This window comes from Trichechus manatus, unplaced genomic scaffold (assembly GCF_000243295.1).
Source record: "Trichechus manatus latirostris isolate Lorelei unplaced genomic scaffold, TriManLat1.0 scaffold00098, whole genome shotgun sequence".
Lineage (NCBI taxonomy): Eukaryota > Metazoa > Chordata > Mammalia > Sirenia > Trichechidae > Trichechus > Trichechus manatus.
This window is the reverse complement of record NW_004444034.1, coordinates 10,860,037-10,872,770: the sequence shown is the minus strand read 5'-3', so window position 1 is coordinate 10,872,770 and position 12,734 is coordinate 10,860,037. Positions and strand designations below refer to the sequence as shown.

The following is a 12,734-nucleotide window of genomic DNA, read 5'->3' as shown; positions in this document are numbered from 1 at the left end:
CCAAAATGGAATGCTTAATATTTCTTCTCCCCGCCAGATCTCCACTTATGTCTGTTTCCATCTTGATAAATGATACTAGTTACTCAAATTTGGAATCGTTTGCAACATCTTTGCTTCCGTCCGTCATCCTTTAAATCCAATCTTATTCAAATGATCTTCATACGTCCTTTTAGTGTCCATGTATATATCTCCCATCGTTTTTGTCACACTTGTAGTACAAAGCACCCTTCTCTTATACCTAGATTATCAAATTGGTCTTTTCCCCTCCAGTATTGTGTCCTTTAATCAATTATCACTGCAGTCTGAATTCTGTTTCTGAAATAGAAAACATCACTCTCCTGCTAAAAATATCTTTAATCGGGTCCCCATTGCTCTATCAAGTCCAAGCATTTGAAGATAGTTTAAAATCTTTCTGTTTAAAGGATGATCCTGATGCCAGCAGTATCAGCATCAGTATCAGTATTGGGAGCTTTTTAGAAATGCAAACTCTCAGGTCCCACCCAAGAACTACTGAACGAGCATCTGTATTCTGACAAGATTCCCAGACAATTCAACTGCACGTTAATGTTGGAGATGCTTTGGTTGACAAGACCCTAGTGATGTATCCTTCACTAACCCCTCCAATCTCATTTACCTACAGCGTCCATACAAGACTCCAGTCCTATGGTGCCATTTTCTGGCCCTGAGAATGCCATGCTTTCTTTTCTCTCTGGGACTTTGCTAGAGATTTTTTTGTCTAACTTCTACCTGGCTAACTCCTACCAGCTCATCATATTCATCATAGATGCCGTGTTCTTTGGAAAATTTTTCCTGAACCGCTAATTCTGAATTAGCTGCTTCAATTATGTGCTTCTCTGCCATCATGTGTTTGTATGAAGCATTGTAATGCATTATCCTGCATTGTAACCAGCTTCTTAATTGTTTGATTGCATACTACTGTAAAAAGAAGACTCCATTAAGGAAGGAATTCTTTCTTATTCTCCATAATAACTTAACACTCAACACAGTGCCTGGAACATTGAAACATCCAACATATGTTTGCTAAATAATTACATGAATAACAGTTTGACATTCTCTTCTCTCATACATCACTTATTACCCTATATATCATCAGAAGTGGAGGGGAAAAAAATAAAACCAAAATCACTAGTGACAAGGAGGTGGTATCCTCACACACACCTGAGAAACATTAAAAATCTGTTGAAGTAAAACGAGTGTTACTGTGCTGTCCCTGAGTACTGCTCACAAACGTCACTGAAATCTGGAGCCAAAAAAAGTATTATTCTCAAGCACTGGGAAGAACTAACCCCTTCAAAATTATTTGACTCTAAATGATCATTTAGAAAATGTCATTTAAATATTTGTAAATTTTGTTAGGAAAAAAAATAATCCTGAAGAACGTATCTCTGATTAAAACCAGAAACAAAGCCCCTTGCTGTAGAGTCGATGATCTTTGAAATTTCATGTCTATGCAGGTTTCTTCATAAAAAGACCATTGTTTGCATTATTTGCCCCACTGAACCTGACAAAGACGTGGCTCATGCACATCGTGATCAAAGGAGCAAGTCACTCGCAGTCCTCTTTTCCAATCTGTTTCTGTTTGTTTCTAGATAAACAGGCTCTCAGGGGCATAAAGAATGACCCCAGGCGCCTGGTGTTTAAATAAAACATTTTAGTAGATTTGGCTTAGATTATACTTTCTCAAGTCTTTTCCTCAGAATGTTTGAGACTTATTCCTGATATACTTTCCCTGATCTTTAGAGAGTAAAGGGAATTCTCTTGCTATTTGTATTTCTCTTTCCTGGGGCTCGTTATATCCTCTCCCCTTTACTCCACTTGTGTCTATGATTGTCTATTTTTCCCTCCATTCCTCTTAAGCTCTCATTCCTAAAATTCCAAGTGGTGTTTCAGTATGGTAGTCTGCACTTTAAAATGAAACATGTTTTTCTGCAGTGTACCAGACCAAAACTATTGAAATATATTAGGAAAAGGCTGGCTGAATTAGAGGATAGTGAAGAGTGTTGGTGACTTGAGAAAGAGAAGTTATGCTTATAACTCATCTTCCATTAAAGTTGTACACTAAAGAGTATTCTTTCAACCAGGTGTTTTAAAAATACTATATACATGTCTATGAGAGTTTTAATTGAAAAATTATCTTAATCTCTAGTCTTACCTGTTCATTAAGGAGCCCTGGTGGCACAATGGTAAAGTGCTTGGCTGCTAACCAGAAAGCTGGCAGTTTGAGCCCATCAAGCAGCTCTGTGGGAGGAAGATCAGGTGATCTTCTCTCACAAAAATTATAGCCTAGGAAACCTTCTGGGGCAGTTCTACTCTGTTACATAGGGTTGCTATGACTTGGAATTGACTCAGCAGCATACAACAATAACATCTTTATTAGATTTTTGGCCTTGTATTTACAAGGTGAAAACTAGTTTAAAAATGAGCAGTTTAAAACACCCTGTGGCCATTACATGATCCACTCAGATGTAAGCTGGTCACCTCAAACCTTGAAGCTTGTGTTTTTGCATGCCTATAGTTATGGGGAAAAGACAAAAAAGGAGCCCTGGTGGCACAGTGGTTAAGAGCTCAGCTGCTAACCAAAAGGTCAGCAGTTCGAATTCACCAGCTATTCCTTAGAAACCTTATTGGGCAGTTCTACTCTGTCCTAAAGGTTCACTATGAGTTGGAACCGACTTGATGGCAACAGATTTTTTTTTTTTTAATTGTAAAAATGACAAAAGTAGAAATAATATATTCTGGATATCCACTTATACCATCAGAAAAATTGAACCTTATTCCCTTTTACCTTCTTGTCCCTTACAAATTTAAAATAAATATATTTTTGGAAGATGATTCTCCCTCAAGACATGTAAGTTTGTCTTCGAATACACATTTTATTAAGAAATTTATTTGTCTCTAATGAATAAAATTTATCATCATTTAAAGAAGCAATTCACTTTTAAATGCCTTGTTCACAGACATTAAAAACACAATGGAAAATTTTCATTAAATAAGACCACATTAAGCTTTAATTTGAGTTTCTACAAGCTACCACCTTGGGGACACCTAACAATAACAAGCTAATCAGAGAGAAGAAAAGGAAAGACTTCTATTACACGCAATTGAACACTATTCTTTGAAGAAGGCTGGTGTTCTAAGGAGACCACCCTAAGTTACCATAAATCACTAATGGCACAGTGAAAAGCAGTGGGCATGAAGTCGGGAGACTCAGACTGGAGTCTTACTTCTGGTACATTCTAGCTTATGTTTCCTCATCCATAATAATAGTGACCCTATACGACAGAGTAGAACTGCTCCATCGAGTTTCCAAGGAGCGCACGGTGGATTCTAACTGCTGACCTTTTGGTTAGCAGCTGTAGCTCTTAATCACTATGCCACCAGTGTTTCCTCCATAATAATTAGGAATAATAAAAAACAGAAAACCAAACCCGTTGCCATCGAGTCAATTGTGACTCATGACAACCCCATGTGTTACAGAATAGAACTGTTTCATAGGATTTTCTTGGCTGTAATCTTTACAGAAGAGATTGTCAGGCCTTTCTTCCACAGTGCTACTGGGAGGGTTCAAACCACCAATCTTTTGGTTAGCAGCCAATCACAAACTGCTTGTGCCACCCAGGGACCTAATAATAATAATAAAAAGGGTCACTAAACTTGCCTGGTCTAACTCCTGTGTTTGTTAAGAGAATTAAAAGATAATTTATAGGAAGCATTGGAAAAACTGCAAGGTCTTATAAAAACCCATAACACAAGGAATAGAAAAGCACACAACTTTGATGGGTCAGAGTAGGAGGTGAATGTAAAATGATAACTCTATCTGTTATCTTCAAGAATGGTGAGCTATGATAGAAATGCAAGTTATTCAAACACTGAAGGTGTTATAAAAGAGATAAGATTAAGAGTAGTTAATATAAATCTATTGCAAGTTAAGGAAGGGAAGGAAATGGGGAAAATGATGGTGGGGGAATTTTTTTGGATGTGTGAGTTAGTACCTCCCACGGTTGAAAAGCGTTGGGGCTCTGAAAGTCTCGAGCTTGGCACAGATCCCAAATGGCATAACCAAGGGCAAACACTGCAAGCTGAATACTGTGAACCAGTCCTGGCTCAGTATAATCCCACAGGAAGTCATTTCTCAGGGAGAAGTTCCTTTCTATAGCCTTGTAGGGCAAAGTCCTCAGAGAATGGTTGAAAATGCATTGACTCAAATCGCTGTCTTTAGCATATGCACAGGCAGACAAAAGCATGACATACTCATTTAAGGGTTTGTTATTGTCCCTGGGGAATGTATGCAGATTTTGAAGAAAGGAATGGAAAGAGGACATATTCCCTCTTCTAAAGGTAAACCCCACAATTTGCCAATCCTATTAACATTAGGAATGGTGGCAATCTTAGTGGCAGTTGACCAATTATCACTAGCAATCCAGATCTTCTTTATATTCCTTTCAATAGCTATATTGAAGAGAACAAAAACATAGAATTGCCTCAGAAATACCACAAAGACATTAACTTGGGCTTCTGCAATGATCTTCTCAAGTGTCTGATTGATCCTGACTTCGATGGTATTATCTGAAAGGAAAGCTGGAAAAACCTCTTTGAAGGGTATGCACACATTATTTGCAGCAGCATGAATTGCAAAAGTGTTGAGAGCCGAACGTCCATAGTCATCATCCGTAGTTATCATGCCTATCCAGTTCCACCCAGATTTCTGAATCAGGTGGGCCATTGCTTTAGTTTGATAGAAGTCACTGGGCACAGTCCGTAAAAATGAAGGAAAGCGACTTTTGTCACTTAGAATTTCTGCAGTTGATTCATAACTCACCTGGAAATTGACAGAATCTTTTAGTTATGGCATTGATGAGTTCCAAGTGACTGTTTATGATAGGTATTCCTCTCTTTGATTTCTGTAAATATCTATAATCTTTCCCTAAATTTTCTGGTCTTTTCTATCCTTCCCTTTCAATAGACTTTTACTTTACAAATAGCTCAAGTCATGATACTTACCACCTTGTCATGGGTTTAGATTCATTGGTCTTTAATCATTTCATTTTGTGTATAGTATAAGCCCGTTGATGTTTCTGGCTCTATCTTATATCTCTATCTATACCTCTATATCCATTTATATCTATTTTATATCTCAGCCAGGACCAACAGTAGAGATTATCTAAATACATAGAGGTAAATAGAGGAAACAATGCAGCCAGACAAATAAGCAAAGTATATTTTGGGATATCTAATATGTTCAAACTTTTGTCTAATTTAGAACTTTGGTGATTTTATTCTAGGTAAAATAAATCATCAAGCCAAATAATCATCTAGTCCAGGGATCAGAAAACTTTTTCTATAGAGACAGAAAGAAAATGGAGCCCTGGTGGCGCAGTGGTTAAGAACTTGGCTGCTAACCAAAAGGCTGGCAGTTTGAATCCACCAGCCGCTCCTTGGAAACCCTGTGGGGCAGTTCTACTCTGTCTTATAAGGTTGCTATGAGTCGGAATCAATTGGACGGCAATTTTTTTTTTTAAGACAAAAAAATATTTAGGCTTTGGGGTCACATGTGGTCTCCGTCATATATACTTTGTGTTTTTTGTTTTGTTTTGTTTTTATAACCCTTTAAAAAATGTAAAAAACTATCCGTATAGCTTGAGAAGTCAAGAACTTGAGAGTCACATTTGGCCCACAGACTGTAGTTTGCTGACTTCTAATCTAGTCAAATATGCATTAGCATTTTGGGGTACATAATGTATGCACTAATAGTCGAATTCAACTTGACAGCAACAGGTAACGTGTGCAAAGTTTTGCCTGGTTTACACCTTTGATGGTTTTATTCCAGTAGAATTATTATTTTCCCTAGCTGCAATAGCACCATGTCACTTGCTCAGTCAGTACTCATTTTTTTTTTTTTTTTTACTATTTACAGAAGCCACAAAGTATGGTGGAAAGACAAGAGGCATTGGAGTCTGACACAGTGTTAGCATTCTGACACCAGTTAATTCAGAAAAGTTCCTTAACATATGTTTACTTGTAAAATCATAGGGTTCTTTTGACTATTAAAGGAGAAAATTTAATTGTATACTAGAGCACGGTGGACATTCACTGAACCTTAGTTCCCTTTCCAGTACTGACTTGGCTGTGCTCAGCTGCATTCTAAGAACTGGACTTCTGTAAAACCAATGTTATGCCTAAAGAGCCCCCTTCCCTTCCATGTTGTCTATTATGGAAATTACATTTTTGCATTAGTCAACCATTGTTAAATTAGTTTACTTTTCTTACTTATCACTTAACTAGCATTGTGCATACTCTAGAAATTTTGAGCCAAAGCCTTATCTCTGATACGGTTGGGGAATTATTCTTTTTGCTTTTGTCATTTAAGACTTAAACTTTCTCTTCTTTGTTTTTGATACCGTCTTTCTAAAATCTCTTATACTCCTGTCCATATACATTTTACTTGTTAGAATTTTATAAGCATAATAAAACAGTAAAAATAAATCATCCAAAATGTCACCAATCCTAATGTCAACTCTTGTCCTTATCTCCTGTTCTCTTCCAATCTTTGACCATATATGCCCATTTTAATTAATTATAATTTTAAAATAAAATTCACTTAAAGTTATGTCATAAATACTTTTTTGTGACACTGCATAGTTATCACAATTATCTCTTTAAATTATCATTTTTTGGTAGCTTATCTTTTATTTGGACTTCTAGCTCTACTTCGTTTTGTAATTAAAAATAACTACAGTATTATTTTTGCCTATATATAGCTTTCAGTTTTTTTAAAAAAGTAATTTTCTTATCTGCTTGTCTCCTTAAACGGAAGTCATTAAACATAACTTTAACATTTCTTGATAATTCAGGGTTTTGATTATAAAACTTCACTAGGTTATAATATAATGGAAGTACTAGGGTTGTTTATGGTTATATGATTTATTTATTCAAATTCCAGAAAGTCATATATTTTGAATTCTTACACATATTTATTATGCTATATATATATTTCCTGTTTGCTCACTGCTATCAGATGATTATTTCTTGATAGTATGACAATAAATATTTTTCCTTTCTAACTTTTGGCTTCTAATCTTCCTTGGTCTTAGATAGCAGGAACTGAGCAAGTTACAGAATGGTGTGATATGAAGATACCAAAAACCAAACCAAACCCACTGCCGTTGAGTCAATTCTGACTCACAGTGACCCCACAGGGTTGTCAAGGCTATAAATCTTTATGGAAACAGACTGCCACATCTTTCTCCTGGATATGAAGATAAGTAGGCTCAAAATAAAAGCCAAAGTGGCTTGCTTGACTCTGAGTACAGTCATGCATTGCATAACATTCATTTGGGCAACATCTGATGGCATATACACCTGTGGTCCCATAAGGTTATAACAGAGTTCAGAAATCCCCATTGGAAAATGGGATGTAGCAAACACAACAGCTTCCCAGTGGCTATTTAGTCAATACAAGTACACTAAAACCAAAACCAAAACCAAACTTATTGCTGTTCAAGTTAAATTCTGACTCACAGTGGCTCTGTAGGACAGAATAGAACTGCCCCATGGGGTTTCAAGGCTGTAAATCTTTAAGGAAACAGACTGCTGCATCTTTCTCTTGAAGAGCGGCTGGTGGATTTGAACCGCCAGTCTTTCAGTTAGCAGCTGAGTGTTTAACCATTGCGCCACCAGAGCTCCTCAGAGGTACTAAGTAAGGCAGTCCCCAGGTTATGAACGTCTGACTTATGTACAACCTGTAGTTACGAACTGACCTCATAAAGCCTATTATGTTAAAAATTTGAGGTACATACAATGGTTTGTAATAACAAACGGGCACTACTTTGCCACACACATCAAACATTATTATTATTATTATTACTGTATTATTATGTTAAAGATGTTTTAGTGTCTCTGGAGTGTTTATTTAATTTTTTTTATGCTTAGAAACGTACACTACTATATACTAAGACAAACATTTGACTAACTGACATTAGATACGAACCTTACCTAACTGTTCTGACCTACGTACAAATTCAACTTAAAGACAGACTCAGGAAGGGAACTTGTTCATAATCCAGGGACTGCCTGTATATAATACCGTCTTCCCACAATGTCGAAATCACAAAACGTCCTATTTCACAGAACATATCATGGATGTGAAGCAACATATAACTGTAATGTGCAAGAACTTAGTGCATGGAGTCTCTAATGTCTCTTTTGGTTTTTCAGAAGTCTTTTGGTTTACAACCTGGTTATTGGCTTATATTACATGGAGATAAGCAGCTCTATAGTCCCTGCTGAAAGCCTTCCCATCACATTCAGAACAAAAGCAAAACATACTATAGCTTTCATGATGCTCTGTGACCCAGTCCTTTCCTGTCTCTACAAATGCTTCTTTTACTCTATTCCTTTCTGCTCAAACTGATTTAGCCATAGTGACCTTTTAAAATATTCTTTGAGCATTCCAAACTTTGCACTTTTTGCTTCCTCTGCTTAGACACTCTCTGCTCTTCCTCCATTTTCCCTTGGTTATCCTTCTCATTCAAGTTTCATGCTCAACGTCGCTTCCTTAAGAGGTCTTCCTTGACCATCATACCCCTTTGATCTTTATTCTCTTCACTTTTCTTCATATCATCCAACTGATGTTATTTTGGAATTCTGTGTTGAGGCTCTCAGACATTTGCTTCTTATCTAAATCACGCTGAAAGCTGTCAGAAACTAGACCTGACAGATTGAGGGGTAACTACTCAACTAGTACTTCTTTTCCTCTATACTATTCATAATAGGGCACATCCTCTCTTTGACTGATAAGAAAGAAAGATTAAAGTAAAAGCAACTCTCTAACTAGTTTTCCAGGGTTACCCTGATCCTTTCATAATAATGAATATGATCAAGATCCATGTATGGAAATAGAAAAAAACCTACTTGTGGCATGAGCTGTAAAGTCAACATCCTGGAGACAGCCATGGTTATTTCTGAGTAGCTAGCACCTATGACAGCCTTAACCTTTGGCGTGTAGCTGGAATAGTCGCACTTAAACTCCACAGTTTCTCTGGAGCAGTTGAGTTTAGAAAGAAACCTGAGAGTGGTTGCCATTGTCACTGTGACTTCTGTACAAGTGTCATAGATTTCATACCCCAGTGTGACTCCAGATAGTAGTGTTGAATTATTGATCATCTCAATGCTGTGTATCATAGCAAGAGTTTGAAGAAAGATTGATATTTCAAAGCTGTTGGGAAACAAGTATTTTCTGGAATCAGAACATTTTTACAATCAGAACTCTTCTATAGGCATACTGATGTCTCATTTTATTCACATTTCTGCTTATAATTGGAAATTTCTGAATAAGTGAAGCTCATCTGTTGAAGACTATAGATTTTTCTTATTTAAAAATAATTTTTGGTAGAAACCTTTGTAAAGGGTATTATAGGAATCTACAGTTTCTTAAGCATAGTACATGAAACAGGACTAAACTTTTCTCTTTTTAAAAAAAAATTTTTTTTATTGTACTTTAGGTGAAGGTTGACAGAACAAATAGTTTCTCATTACACAGTCAGTACGCATATTGTTTTATGACATTGGTTAACAATCCCACAACGTGTCAACATTCTCCCTTCTCGACCTTGGAGGACCTTTTTTCTTTTTTGGTGAAAATATACATAGCCAAAGATACACCATTTCAAAAATTTCTACATATACAATTCAGAACATACGCTCTTCCAGTTGTGCTGCTATTCTCACTATCTTTTCCCAAATTATTCCATCAACATTATCTTCAACTCATGCCCCCTAATCTTCTCATCAAAACTTTCGAGTTGCTGTTGTCAATTTGATTTCACATAGATAACTCTTTTTTTTTTTTTTTGTACTTTAGATGAAGGTTTACAGAACAGAATAGTTTCTCATTAAACAGTACGCATATTGCCCTATGACAATGGTTAACAAGCCCACGACATGTCAACACTGTCCTTTCTCAACCTTGGGTTCCCTATCACCAGCTTTCCTGTCCTCTCCTGCCTTCTAGTCCTTGTCCCTGGACTGCTTTTCCTCATTAGTCCCGTTTTGTGACTAAACTTTTCTTGATGAATTCTGGGATCATTTTGAACAATTAATTCAGTATTCTGCAATATAGAGACTTAATTTTTAAATTCTTTTTGTAGTTAGATGTCAGCATTTTATTGCTGTCAAAGTACTTGCATTTTAAAACTCATAAGTCATTATATTAATTTTCTAATTCTAATCTGTTGTGGTTGGAAACCAGATAAATAAGACTCTGAAGAATTACATGTAAAACAGTCTCTGGGTAACAGTCCAACAAACTTCTCCTAGATAAAGGCATTATTTTAGTTTTGAAGCATAGTTATTTTCACATTCAGAGGACTTTTCCAATTTACTTCTTGATTTGTGATTATTCCAGAGCATTTTGTTGTTTGATTACTGATTTACTGTTACATTTATCGCATCCACCACTGTATACTAAGGGTTACAAACGTGGCCCAATACATAATAATGGTTCACTAAATGTTTTTTTAAATTAACAAAGTGTGGTATTATTGATCAGGCTTCAATAGTCTGAAGTTTCCTTTTAGTTCATTAATAGTAATAAATTAAATAAAACCACTTGAATAAAACTATCATTGTGGATCATCTAAATATGAAGTTTGGCAAAGGAGCATTAAGATTTTAAGTTAAAGAAAATGAAACAAAGAAGAGGGAAAGGTTAAGGTAATAGTTTGTCTGACAATTAAATCTTATAATATTTTCAGAGCACTCCACATGCAAGCCACATGAGAGTCAGGACCTGTCTAGTGTATTCATCTCTGTATCCCCAGTGCCCTGAATGGGGCCTCAGTAATGTAGGCATTTAATAAATAGTTGTTCAGTGAATATAATTTCTCTCAAGGAGTTTAAATTTTATTAAAACACTTTAGATGCTAATATAAGTAAACATTTTACATGTCCTTGTTCTCTGGCATGATCTTGAAATCTAAGTGTGTTCTCTGAGGCTTTACTCACCTAACACACTTGTGGATTTCTGGTCATCTGGGATGTTCTTCTGAGGACAGGATTTTTTCATGAATGGCAAATAAACCTCCAATCATGATATGTCCTGGAGAAGTGGCAGCCACAAAGTCATCAGGGGTCTGGCAAGGCTGGGAAGTAGCAAGAATAATCCCAAAGCAGGTCATCAGTATAACCAATAATGCCCTGTTTCTATCTCATTTGCTCACTTCACTAGAGTTCTTAGAAATCATTAAGCTCACAGAGTGCCAACAACATGATTCCTATTTCACCCATAAACACCAAGGTATAAGACAGTACCAAGGCCAGAAACACTGAATGTTCAGATGCCTGATGATAGTCGAAACAGTTTTTTCACCAGTAAGAACATATCAGACTGTCTCTGAACACTCTAATATCGGAGATGTGTGATAATAGTAACGTTAGGTGAATGCTGATAGAATTAGAAACTCAAGTATCATAGTGTGACAGCACTCTCTTACTCCACTGATATGTTGAGGGTTTTGAGTCATGTTGGCCTCCCTTTTGGGGCAGAATGCAGAATCTTCAGGAGGGAAGTTTGGGAAAGTTTTCCCACATTAGAAATAGACAGTTGCACATTTCCAAAGTTATCACATTCAAGACCCAAAGTCTCCAATGTAGTTTCTAAACATTTTAGAAAAATAACTTCCGTTTTTACTTTTCTTAAAAAGTTCTACTTAAAAAAACGAAAATACAGTTAAGTTCAGGTATTTATAGCTTCCAGTTTACATGTGTGAAAAATAAATAGGTTTTGGCCTTTTTACGAAGATGGCGCGGCAAGCGAAGAAGGAAGCCCCTGCCCCTCCCAAAACGGAAGCCAAAGCAAAGGCATTGAAGGCCAAGAAGGCAGTGCTGAAAGGCGTCCGCAGCCACAAAAAAAAAAGAAGATCCGCACTTCACCCACCTTCCGGCGGCCCAAGACACTGAAGCTGTGAAGGCAGCCCAAATACCCTCGTAAGAGCGCCCCCAGGAGAAACAAGCTTGACCACTATGCCATCATCAAGTTCCCCCTGACCACTGAGTCAGCCATGAAGAAGACGGAAGATAACACACTTGTGTTCATTGTGGACGTCAAGGCCAACAAGCACCAGATCAAACGGGCTGTGAAGAAGCTCTATGACACTGATGTGGCCAAGGTCAACACCTTTATCAGACCTGATGGGGAGAAAAAGGCATATGTTCGACTGGCTCCTGACTATGATGCTTTGGATGTTGCCAACAAACTTGGGATCATCTAAACTGAGTCCAGCTGGCTAATTCTAAATATAAATTTTTTCACCACATTAAAAAAAAAGAAAAAGGTTTTGTGGTGCTAGGCAAAACTTGAAATGACACTTGCTTCATATAGTGTTTTGCTTCGAACAAGAAGGGTCTGTCATAGATCATTGGCATTTCCACAATTACACTAGTTTACTTTTATAAATTTGGGACTACTTTCAGGTTACATGTTCTTAAATGCTTAGAAATCTGAACTAACATGAGTATCTCTTGGAATTTAACAGTAGATAGATATATCTGTGACTTAGGCATCACTAAGAAAAAGTTCAAGGTTTATGAATTTATCTTTCAAAATCAATTTTCAAACAATGGATTAAGAAGGAAGATCTCAATGGCAAGCAGCTCCAAGTCCAATTCATCCATTTGTTTGATGGGTGGTGGATATATTTAAAGGAATTTCAGAAATA

At 36.7% G+C, this 12,734-nt stretch overlaps 1 protein-coding gene and 1 pseudogene across 1 annotated transcript in view; one reads left to right on the top strand and one right to left on the bottom strand.

Annotated features, from left to right (window-relative positions):
* Positions 1-11,540, bottom strand: part of GPRC6A (G protein-coupled receptor class C group 6 member A) — a 31,985-nt gene extending 20,445 nt beyond the window's left edge. Inside the window, 5 exon segments of the mRNA XM_004382755.1 lie at positions 4,014-4,372; positions 4,375-4,840; positions 8,932-9,235; positions 11,023-11,220; positions 11,503-11,540. Coding sequence (XP_004382812.1) covers positions 4,014-4,372; positions 4,375-4,840; positions 8,932-9,235; positions 11,023-11,220; positions 11,503-11,540 — 1,365 coding nt within the window.
* Positions 11,541-11,816: 276 nt separating this feature from the next.
* On the top strand, positions 11,817-12,422 carry LOC101350079 (60S ribosomal protein L23a pseudogene; annotated as a pseudogene).
* Positions 12,423-12,734: the final 312 nt, after the last annotated feature.